The sequence below is a fragment of the Onychostruthus taczanowskii genome, unplaced genomic scaffold, assembly GCF_017590055.1.
Source record: "Onychostruthus taczanowskii isolate IOZ18803 unplaced genomic scaffold, ASM1759005v1 scaffold23, whole genome shotgun sequence".
NCBI classification, from domain to species: domain Eukaryota; kingdom Metazoa; phylum Chordata; class Aves; order Passeriformes; family Passeridae; genus Onychostruthus; species Onychostruthus taczanowskii.
The window spans coordinates 4,898,902-4,910,959 of record NW_024499573.1 but is presented as its reverse complement, the minus strand read 5'-3'; the positions used below and the strand labels follow the sequence as shown (position 1 = coordinate 4,910,959).

Genomic DNA, 12,058 nt, shown 5'->3' with positions numbered 1-12,058 from the left:
CAATGTTAAATTTTATGATAAATAGGATTTGGATTTCTCATCCAAATTTTCAAAGAACTTAGTAAAGTACTTTCCCACTCACTTAAAGGAAAGTCAACATTATTTGGGTAATGCTCTACTCAGTGTGTGCCCATGTTTCTACTAAATGCACCAGTGATTTTTTCCAAGAACACACCAGTCAATCATTACAAGAGGAAGGATCTGTGCTTTATTTCTCCTCCTAACCAAGAACAACACACAGGACAAAACCAGACACAAGTACAAGCTCAAAATATTATCACAGTGATTGAATTTTTGGGGTAAAACATCATGAATGCCTATGTGCAACACTTTAGCCTTTTCCACCTCTATTTTCAGGATCCTGAAATTGCCTGGGTGGCTTTGGATTTCATTTGTACCAAGCTGTTCCAATGTGAATTGGACTGGTGAGGTCAGCAGCACCTATGATTAATGCAGGAGCAGGGAGTCTACCAGGAAAAAGACTTAGCTGAACTCCATAGTGAATAAAACCAGTCTTACCTTTTCCCCTCAGGCAGATTCCCCATTCCTGTGCTGACATAGCTACTACTGACCTCAACAGTCCAATAATCAAGGACCTGTGAACAAACAAAAAAGGTCACTTGTATGCAAACATCTGCTGAAGTGCATGCTTAAAGTACACACAGCTTTGCACTTATCCACTACCTCCTCCATGCTCAGCCTGCGGCAGTTCATCCACAACCACACTGCCTTCCTCAGATGTTAGACTCTGCACACTCTCCATCAGAGCTTCTACCAACACTGCAAATAAATTAACTAACCAAATCAGAGAGCAATCATAGTGGTGGGTCCCTATGATTTTTATCTCCTTAACCTCGTAAACAAAACTTCCCAGGTAGGCAACTACAAGCAGAAAAGTTCAAAATAACAGGCAGAGTAGGTCTTCATACAACAAGGAACAGCAAATAAAACATTCTGACCTAAACCTTAAACATACAAAAAATGCCATAAGAATGGGTATTTCTTTCCTACTATCACATACTGAAAAAAGGAGTACTAAATCTGATTCGAGTCCTCTGACTTTGGGATTCTGGTATACCATCCTCCACGAGCTCTACAAGAATTTAGGCTCCCAGCTCTCCCTGTTCCTACCTGCACTCCAGTAAGATGTTCAAAGAGGCAGTAAAAATATTCCCTGGCTCTAACACCTCATGTAGGCTCTGTGCTCATTAGATCTCTAGATTGCTGAAGTTGCTCCAGCCTTCTTGTCATGGCTTTCATCATAATTTATTTAGTTATCTACCACTCTTCCAATAAAAATCTCATGAGTACTTTATTAAGAATATTTATTAGCTTCAATAAAGAGGTTTTGCTTCTGAATTTCTTTAGGCACTTTTAAGATAGTAGCTTTTTTTTTTCCTTTCATAACTCCTGATAATTTTTACAATTGGAATTTGAACAATTTTTACAGCTGGAATGTGAAACCTATGCTACAAAAGCCTGAGAAAAAAATTGCAACATGCTCAGAAGTTAGTTGTATTCAGCATCAGGATCATCTAACACTTCCTTAAAGAAGTTATTGAATCCTGACTGCCTACTAATTTTTGTGAGATAATGACAGAGTAAATCAACAACTCTATTTTTTCCAGGTTAAGTACTGAAAGTTCCTCCAAGACTAGAACTGCAAAACCTAAAGGGTCATAGTGTTTGAATTTTCATAATAGTAGTTAAAAACTCCAAAGAATCACAGATTCCAAGTATTGTAGTACCACTACAAGCTTTGAACAAGAATGAATGGTAATTTAAGGGAGGAAATCAGAGGGATGCAAACAGGAGCTGCCCATCTCCACCAGCTGGTCTGGTCTTGTTTTGGAAGCTAAACTGCACCACAAGTCAAGAGAACAGGATGGCACCAGTGCTCCTCCTCCCTGCCTGATCCTCTGGGCACAGCAGGTCTGCTCTGGTACTGCACTAGGGAAAAGGAGGAGTACTTCTAGATCTGCTCATCTCTTGCCCTTGGAAATGAGAGAAATGCAAAACCAGATCTGATGAACTGCAGAAGACAGCTCAGGGAAGGACATGAATCAAGGCAATTGCTATAGTATTCAAATACTACCAATATTTCACTTTTCTATTAGAAAAAATGTAATTGATGACTTATGAACAATGGCACTGCTCCGACAGCAATGTATCAGTCCTAACAACATGAAGTTATTTAATGACACCAAGGTCACCTTCATGCTTTTATAACGCTCAACTTGAAGGAAAGAAGACAGCCAGAAAAGAACAAACAACCTAATGCAAAACTTTGAGATCCACCCATTTATTAGAAGCATAGTCAGTTCAAGATGGATTTAAAGTTCAAATTATTGGTACCTTCAAGTAGGCCTAAGTTCAAAGTTCTTATCTGGTGAACCAAGAGCAGGAGTGCTAAAACTACAAAAACATACCTAGAGAACTATCCAGTGTTACTAAGAAAGGAAGATTGGTCTTTCTTGCACAGAGAAAGTATTTAGGAGAAGGCACAGGAAAGAATTTCTGATGAGCAAACAGAAATTAGAAAGCTTCTTCCACTGGCACATGCCAGCAATCAATTCAGTAGATGTTTCTCAGAGCAGCACTCACCAGAACACATTCCCTATTGACAAGGCCATACACCCCACAGCATGGGCAATACAACCTGAGTAACCCCAGGCAGGCTCTTCTGCTCTTTCCTGCTCTTTCTGCTCTTGTATTTCCAGAGAAAGGCAGCAAAGTAGAAGAGCTGTGACTGAACACAAACACATATCTAATACTTCCAGCTGCTGGAAAACTATCTTTTTCCAAAGTGATTATATGCATAGACACATGAAAGCCACAGTCACTGGTTTTGCTTCCCTTTCAAGGGAAGCAACAGTACAGAAAACCATGTACATGGGGCTCCTAAATAAATGAAAAGGGAAACAAAAGGGCTGTTGCTTCTTGTTTCTGCAGGTTAGCCTGCAGAAACTCCCACTTCTGGGAACAGCTTGAAAACTCTTGCCATAGGGCTCCCACTTATGGTACCAAGTTTCTAGAACTATTTAATTTTGTCTAGACTATGAAAATATGGGTGATGTCAAGGTGACTTTAATTTTAGCTACACATTTTTGTTTACATAGCTGATTCTCCACCATTTCTGGCATCTCCTGATGACTTTAATTTTAGCTACACATTTTTGTTTACATAGCTGATTCTCCACCATTTCTGGCATCTCCTGGTTTTGTGTCTATCATCTGGAGATTGACAACCACTCCTACCTCAGAGACAACTGAGCCTGCAGCTGTATGTGCCTGGCTGGCTGTTCATTAGATTAGAGAGCTCCTCAAAGCCACCACTTGAGATGAGATTTGTGGAACTCAGACCTTCCCAAACACAGTGTTGAAAAGAGACCAGAAAGTTCTAGAACTGATGCCTGAAGCAATTGCCACAGGCCTTCAGGGAGAAGAAAGGGAATCCTTACTTCTCCCTGAAGATTGTTCAGCCTTGCAGTGTCTGACAGCCCATGCGCTAAAAGCATCAGGTATTCCTGTGGTTCTCCACACTGCCTGGAATTTTTTATTGGCTGAAAGTTGTCCTGTCACTCAGGAGGTAGAAGCAGAGTATGCTTGTTGCTGTAGAACACTCACAAAGGATGAACCCCAAGGTCAGTGCTAGGTGGTCCTGGAAAACATCAGCTCTAATGAGAACCAAGAAGCCATTCAGATTAGTCAGAGGACAAACCTCCTCTAGAGAGCTGCTCCATTGCTGAATTACACTGGAAAAATCAAGGAGGAGAGTGGAAGAAAAGTTCAGGCAGAGAAGCTGGGTTGCCAACTCCTGAGTTCACACAACTAAAAACCCATCTACAGAGGAGGGGGGAAAAACCCCCAAGTGACAACTAAAGGACAAGCCCAAGGCAAAGGCAAAAAGTTGCATTTATCAATAAACATACACCTCTTTTTTTATTTATTAAATTTACACAACTGCTTCAGTGTCTGAGCTCGCTAGCACACACGCGTATGAAATGATGGCAGAAGTCCAAAGAAGGTCAAGCCAGGTGCAATCCCTAGGGCACACATGGGGACTTCAAACAAGAATCTGCGGTTTGAAAGGGAGGAACACAAAAGGAGATCTGTCCCCAACTGCAGAAGAGGCAGACACCCTTACTGAGTAAGAGACCAAACCTAGGGGGAACTGGGAACACACTGGCCAACCCCATGGCTGAAAGTGTGTTGTGGCACATCCACAGCCAGCTAGATGGGGCAGAGGGCTCTGGGGTCACTGTGTGGCATTTCATCTGTGCCAGCAGCATGTCTGGAAGGAACTTATGAAGGAAGGAGAGACAGACTATCTGAGCTAAGAAACCTAAGTTCAGTGACTGGGTATATAAAAAGCCAAAATAAGAAACCACCTATGAAAAAATCTCCTTCAGAACATGCATTTACTTTGAATAAATCCTTTACAAAACCAGTCTGAATCTGACAACAAATCAGAGGAAGATCAGAAATTGAAAGAACAGGAACACGTGCTTTTAAACCTTCATTTCTACAATGATCATGTGCAAAATACATTTTAGAAGAGTTTGCACCCAAGTTACATTAAAAGACTTACAGAGAGTTTAGCTAAAGTAATCAAATGGCTCCAGACTCATCCAGAGCTGTGTTACATAAGATCTCTACAACAGAGTTAACAACTGCTTCTCTTGATACTTGTTCACAGGCATAATCATTGCAAAGGAAAGCCCAAAGGTGGAACTCTGCCCTCCTGATGCTCATCAGTCACTGATTTCAGGCTTCCAGCAGCTCAGTGCAGATCCATGCTCTTCACAAGCTTCACACCAGAAACACGGATTGTACAGGTCAGGTGTGAAAGCCCACTGATGAAGATCCATAAAGCAATTTTGCAAACAAAGCTATCCATCAGGCCCATTATACCTCTGTGGTGCCAGCATGCCACACAGCCACAGTTTCTCACTTTGAGTCCAACCATCTTAAGTAGAAATCACCAATTTTCAGGACTTCTGTAGGACTTGCAACCCAAAAGCTTGCCATATTTGAAGGTAATAATCCCTAAGATTCTTAAAATACTATTTCAAAAAGAAACCAATGTATTTTAAAATAGGATATATTCTATAAAACTCCACTTAAGAGCATACATCTGCTGTAATTAATCTTGAAGTCTACTGACAATGAAATAAGGAAAAACATAATTTAAAAGACCTCTTCTTTTCAGCACCTCCTTTTCAGTGATTCATTTTTTTCATTGCTTCTCAGGATACAATTGGCAAAGTACAGACTGGTATGCTCAGACAAAAATGAAGTGCCAGTTCTGACAGTGCACAGCACGAGACAGCAGCCAGCACCTCGAATCTGCTGCCTGGACTGTCCTCAGATATCCTGACTTGTGCCTCTGCTGACAGGACTGCTGCAAACTTCAGCCAAACAAGTCACTCAGACCCAAGAGTTCCAGCTGAACGATCTGCTGTCTCTAACTTCACAGCAAGTGGATGCCACTGGTCTCCTGTTCCTGTAGCAAACAAAGCATTCTGAAAATAAGCCCACCTACAGTGCCCACATGAATTTTTCAAGGTAAGAAAACACTTGTGTTTATCACTACAAGCTTCCTTCAAGTTGCCTTTTTATCAGTAGTAAGAAGACCATAATTTCAATTTTGTCACCTATGAAATGGATGCTTTCTATATTTTTCCGAAATAAACAAAGATTCTTATAATCCAACAGGGATTATGTTGTAATAGAACAGTTTGACCAAGTACAGGGAAAATTATCTTAGAAAAATTCCCATGTTTTAAAGACAGAAAACAAATTCAAGGTTTATGAACTATGGGAATTAATTTCTTTCTCAAGTTAATTAAAAACAATAGGAAAAAGGCCAAAACAGCTCCCTTATGACTTTAAGGAGTGTCCAGAAGAATCAAAAATCCAAAAATTCTCTTAGCTATAACTTTGTGTACTTAATATTTTATTCTGAAATAGTCACTGAATATAAGGTAGCAACATTCCTGTGCAAATTGTTGGTTTTTGTATTATACCATCAGACAAAACATTCATGGAGTCAGTGCAGTCGTGACAGTGAACTGAGCATAGTACTGTGTATCCTGTTCAAGGCACACAAAATTAGAGGACTTCAAAATATAGAGTTTTTAATCTTAAATTAATCCTGGTACCCTGAAATATTTCAGCTCCAATCAGAAGCTAATGTATCCTTCCAGATGCTTTTGCACAAGAATAGATTAAGCTCTTAAGATAGAGAGATTCAATCCTGAGCACACACAGTCATGTCAGTACCTTTAGATCCTGGAAACTTGGGTGACCATCTGTGGGCAGTGACAGCACAAGAATCAATTGCAACAACCCAGAAATTTGTCTCTCCATCCCACTCCATCCCTACTGCCAGCTTTTACTAACAAACCACTGTCTCCAGAGGTAAAAATAGCCTATGAACCTCTGGACTGAAAATTACAAGCATCTGTCAGAAGCAGCACAGCATATTTGGGCATTGAGGGTGACTCCAAATGTACCAAAAGGTATAAACTCCTTTAAAAAAAGCTGGTGGACACTCAGTTACAAAAACAGACTGAAGCTTCAGAGCTTCCCATATCAGATTGCTGAGACAGGATGAGAAGATTAATCTGGTTCTCCAAGATAAAAATACACTGAAAAATACCTGAAAAAGCTCAGTCGTATTAAAAAAACAAAACAAAACAAAACAAAACAAAACAAAACAAAAAAAAAAACAACAAAAAAAAAAAAAAAAAAACCAAAAAACTAGTAATAAAAACCAGCACACATACCCCAACCTTTCATAGGCAACATGTCATACCACTTATTTTCTAGTATTTCCACAGCATAGTCCAGATTATATGGCAGACCTTTATTCAACCACTTCAAATATCATACAGAGTTTGTACTACACAATGCAAGTCCTTTGGTTATTTTTGTCATTTGGCATTGAACCTTATTGTCAAAAGAAGCCAACCCTACCAGGGGAGCCACAACCATATGCCAGAACTTTTCACTCCTGCCTAATTCTGTATACAGTCTTGCTTCCTCTGCTCAGAAAATGACCTACATATGTAGTCAAAAGATGCTACCAGAAGCACTACATATGTCAGATTCAAATATAGCCTTTAAAAAAAATACTAGAGACATTTTGAGCACAAAGCAAGCACTCAGCAGTAGGCTTACATTGCGAAGAAACCTAATGTATGAGAGACAGGAAGATAAGGCACCTAACCAGACAGGTCCCCATTGCACTGCAGACTCACTAACACACACATTCTGTAATCCTAAGTAACTCTGCTTTCATGGGAGCTTGGGTAATGTGTGCATTAAGTAATGCCTAAGCCACACATTGAGCAAGAAAACAAAACCCTGAAAAGCTGATCATTAATTGAGCACCATTTATTCTGCCTGCCAAACAAGACAGGAGGATCTAATTATCCAGCTAAAGATTGTACATCAAGACAGAGATCAGCTATGGAGGAGCAAGCTTAATGCTGTCACTTCCTGAACTCTGCTCAAACTGCTTTCCTTCCAGAGGTGGTATGCAAGTGTTCTTGAAAAAGTAACCTGAACAGCTCACTCCCTGAAGCACCATGCCAACACCCACCTACACCAGCTGTAAGCTTAAAAGCTTCAGCATCCCCAGATGGCAAAAGGATAAACAACTCCCATTGCAGACAGATGAGCCGTTGGCAAACCATGGCCAATGGGTTCAGGTAAATTAGGACATTGGACCGATCACGGCCCCAGAAAGAAGCGATTCTGCAAACATGGCTGTTTATTATTATCCTTTCTGGTCTCTGGTTTAGCCCCAGTGATTACTCTTCTCACTCTTTGCCTTCCTTCTCAAGACAGCAAGTGTTCAGTAGAAATAACTCTCATCTCCAGTCATGCCTGGTTCTTGCTTTTATTGTTTCAGTTCTGGCCTGACCTCAGGCTTTGGGACAAACCAAATACGAGCCAAGTAAAGAACCTAGATTTCCTGTCAAGCACAGCAGCTAAACTACAGTAGCCAACACAACAGGAGGAGGCCTTCACCATTATCAGATGCCAAAGGTCCAAACACGCTTTGTACAATGACTTCTTTACCTAGCTAAGATCATAGTAAGTGTTACCAAGCACATGCAATCCAATTTCCTAAATGTTTGCACGCTGCCCCCATTTGCTGTAACGAATATCTGCCCAAGTGTTCCATTCCTGACATCTGGCTCAGACAAATTCCTAAAGAGTCCAGGGCACCAGAACTGCTTGGAAATGGGCAAGTGGGAGGGAATAACAGCCATAACCTTGTTCTTAGGCCATTTAGTCTGGAACTGTAATGAACTATGTATTTAGAAATTGAGATCTAAGGATATTCTAAGCTCATGCTGAACATGTTTTCCCTTTTTATGAATTCTCTATATTTTGTATTAATACTGTGGGAAGAGGGACAGAAAGGGAACATAACTGTTTCCACCAAAAAAATCTATTCGATATTTACAATAAAAGAAGTTTTAGGCTTGTCCTTGAGAAAAAGTCTTTATTTCCAGAAACATCTCATTCTGTAATGGCTGTAGACAAAGGACAGTTTTTCCATTTCAAAACAGCTCTAAAGAAAATGGTAAAAAATGGATAAGACAGACAAATGAGAGATGTTCCTCATTTCAGCATATATCCTCTGGTTTTCATCCTTGAAAGTTTAACTTTATTCCTTTATAAATCACAGTCACAAGAAAAATAGCCATTTTTTCCACACAGACAAAATTAACACTGATCTACCCTGCAACCAGCAAGGGCAGAAGGAACATCACCACATCTGCTTTTACAGCACCACAGTACTGATCATAACACAGTAATTCACTTAGTAAATGCAAAAACACCCACATGTATCTGGAGTAGATCTTTTAATGGGCAATTTGCAGAGAGCTACAGCAAAGATACCTAAGAAATGTATAAAATTATACACAGTTAAGAAGTTTTTTACTGGTTTTCAGGTAGGAAAGCATTTGTAACACTACAGCACTGCACCCCCACATTTTAGCAGTTTCTATTATCGCTGAAATGTCACATTACTGAAAAGACTTTCCACACCAACACTAGGAAGCTCTGGCATACTTTGGGCAGTAAAATGAGAGTCAGAAGTCTCCAAGAGATGAAAGGGAAGAAAAAACTTCCACTAATTTCTAATGCCTTCATGAAATTATCCAGGCTCCCTCTGGTGGGGGATTTAATGGAGAAACTGTTCCAGTTTGTTATCTGAGAACAGCTTTGAACCACAACAGGTTTTTTCTTTTGTAAAACAAACCGTGTTATGGGTGGACTCTGCAATTCCTGGAGTCTCTTGTCATGCTTCAGGTACAGCAATCTGAGGTAAAGCTTTGTTTCTGGCCCTAAACTACATCACATAAAGAAGAGCAGTCAGTAATTAAAAAAAAAAAAAAAAAAAAAAAAAAAAGCAAAAACATCACATTTTTAAAACACAAAGTATTGTCTTTGTGCTCCAAAATCCTCAGAACATTTCTCCTTTCTTACTTCAGCTCTCCAGAGTCCCAGCAGAACCACCACCTCTGCCTCTGATGTGGACACAGGCCAAAGAAAGATTGCTCTCCCCAAGGCACACAAGAGATCTAGGGCTCCTAGTTTTCATTTCTGGTTATTTATTGATTATATTAAGTCCCAGGTCTCATATCTCACCAACAATTTGAATAGCATTTATTGGCACTACTGTCAGACAATTCCAACATGTCTAGGTATCTCTCTACGAAACACACACACGCAGGAGTCAAGCAAACAATCCATCCATTTCATTTCTCTACAGCCCCTGAAATTGTCATTGCAATCAGTTACAGGAAAGGAACATGACAAGATTTACAAACACAGAAAGACATCACATTTGGTATTTTTAGTATCTACCACTAAATAGATGTACTACATCTTGCTATCAAAGTTCCTTTGTCCATGCAATCTCATAGTCAAATTCAGTTTTGCCTCCTGAACTTTATGACCAATATTATCAACATTCTGCAGTCTGAAGTCTTGAAAAAACAGCAAACATGCAGAGAGGTAGCATTCAAAAGAAAAAATAAAAAAAGAACCATCCAACTTGAGGTAGGAAAATTGCAACCTGAAGATGTTGCTGTACGGGAAAACCAGCATGAGCCCTTTCATGGATGGAGACAATTTTATTTCTGACAGCCCTTATTATGACTCACTAACTTTTCTTCCTTAATAAGGCCACGATTTGCATCAGAGAAAGTGTGTCTATAACAAGACCGAGGACTCAGGAAATTATCCAATGGCTAAAAAACATAACTTTGCTACACAGATGAAAACAATCTTAGTTCTCAATTTGTCCTTGTGCTTTCAGATAGAAAGGGATGCAAGATTATACCTACTATAGTCCAAGACCTCTGATTAACCTCATACAGCCCATCTTAGATGATGAGTATAATTCAATTACTGCCAGATAGGGTGGCAGCCTAAGCTGAAGAGCAACTCAAACTTGAAGGCTATGTAGGATGTAGTCGGGACAGAAACCAGTCTCATAGGTCAGAGAAAACAGCCCTCATCACTGCAAGTTCCTTGGGACAACTACGAAGTTTTACGAGAACCCACTGCTTGCAACCCATATAGGAAGGCAAATAAACAGCAGCAATTCACGTTCAGTATATCATTAATGAAATACAAAGCCTTCCAAAGCAAGCGTTAATTTATTCAGACCAGGGAGATTTACCACCTTATTTTGTCCCGGAGGCATTCCTTCAGTGCCCAAGTAAAGCTATGCGGGGAGTAGAGAGGTATTTAGTGTTCAGAAAGAGAGGCATGATCTCCTCGCCCCTGACTTCCCAGAGCCCCCTCAAAAGCAAAGCCTGCGGCGTGCGGTGTAGACACTGACAGACCACCCTAAACATGAAACCGCAGGAAGGATGCGAGACCATTCTCCTCGTACAGAAAACAGACAACTATCCCAGCAACGGGGCAGGACTACACCACCTGTAATAAAATCGAAGAGGGCAAGCACAGACACCGTCCCCCTGCACACCGCGCTGCGATGGCCATGGGACCCCGCCCCGGACCTCGCTCAGCCAAGCGTTCCCCCCGCCAGCTCCCCAGCCTTGGGCACTCCGGCACTACTTCGCCTTCTGCTGCACCGCAAGGGGTTTGCGGGCGTGCAGGGACGGGCGACTGCCGGCTCGGTTAAACCTGCCCCGGGGGAGCGCTGCCCCCGCCGGGCAAGAGCCGGGTCCCCGCGGGAGAGGGAGCCGGGCGGGCGGTGCGGCACTCACCGATGCCCAGCCCCACCACCACGCGTCCCGCCAGCAGCGTCTCCTTGTCGCGGGCGGCGGCCAGCACGCCGGACCCCGCCGTGAAGAGGCCGCTGGCCAGCAGGATGCAGGGCCGCCGGCCGCACAGCCCGTTCAGGACGCCGCCGGCCAGGGCGGACAGGGCGGCGGCGCCCACCGTGCTGGAGACGAGCAGCTCCTGCCAGAGCGCGTCCAGGTTGAGCTCCCTCTTGAGGAGGAGCAGCGCCCCCGACACCACGCCGGTGTCGTAGCCGAAGAGGAAGCCCCCCAGGGCGGAGAAGACCGACACCACGTAGACGAAGCCGGGGGTCTCGTCCTGCTGGAACTGGCGCCGCGCCGCCCGCTCCAGCTCTCCGCCCGACGCCGCGCTGTTGAGGCTGGAACAGGACTCGGCGGCGATGAGGCTCCGCTCGCCCGCCGCCGCGCCCGAGCCGGCGGACCCGTCCGCCTGCCGCCGCCTCTTCTCGCCCATCAGGTTGCTCAGGCTCCGCAGCGTGTACTCCACATTATCGCTGGCCTTGCGGGACATGGGACGGCCGCGGCGGCTCCCGCCCCGGCCGGGGGAGGGCAGGGGGCTGAGGCGGGCGGCTGCCGGGCTACTCAGACTAGGGCGGCGGGGCTGCCGCTGCTGCCGACGCTGCCCGTCCTCAGCGCGCCCGCCCCTCTCGGGCCGCGCTCAGCTGGGTCGCATCGTCCCCCAGCCGCCGGGCGGACTTGAGGGGAAGTTGCCGCCGCTCCCAGCGCCCGGGCGGAGCTGGAGGCGGAGGCAGGCGG

At 43.3% G+C, this 12,058-nt stretch overlaps 1 protein-coding gene across 2 annotated transcripts in view; it reads right to left on the bottom strand.

The window, feature by feature from the left end:
• The window catches only part of SLC2A13 (solute carrier family 2 member 13), a 143,907-nt gene extending 131,864 nt beyond the window's left edge, over positions 1–12,043 (bottom strand). For both annotated transcript variants that reach the window (XM_041405408.1, XM_041405409.1), the window contains exon 1: positions 11,267–12,043. In XM_041405408.1, coding sequence (XP_041261342.1) covers positions 11,267–11,813 — 547 coding nt within the window. In that variant the 5' untranslated portion in view covers positions 11,814–12,043. The remainder of the gene's footprint in view (positions 1–11,266) is intronic.
• Positions 12,044–12,058: the final 15 nt, after the last annotated feature.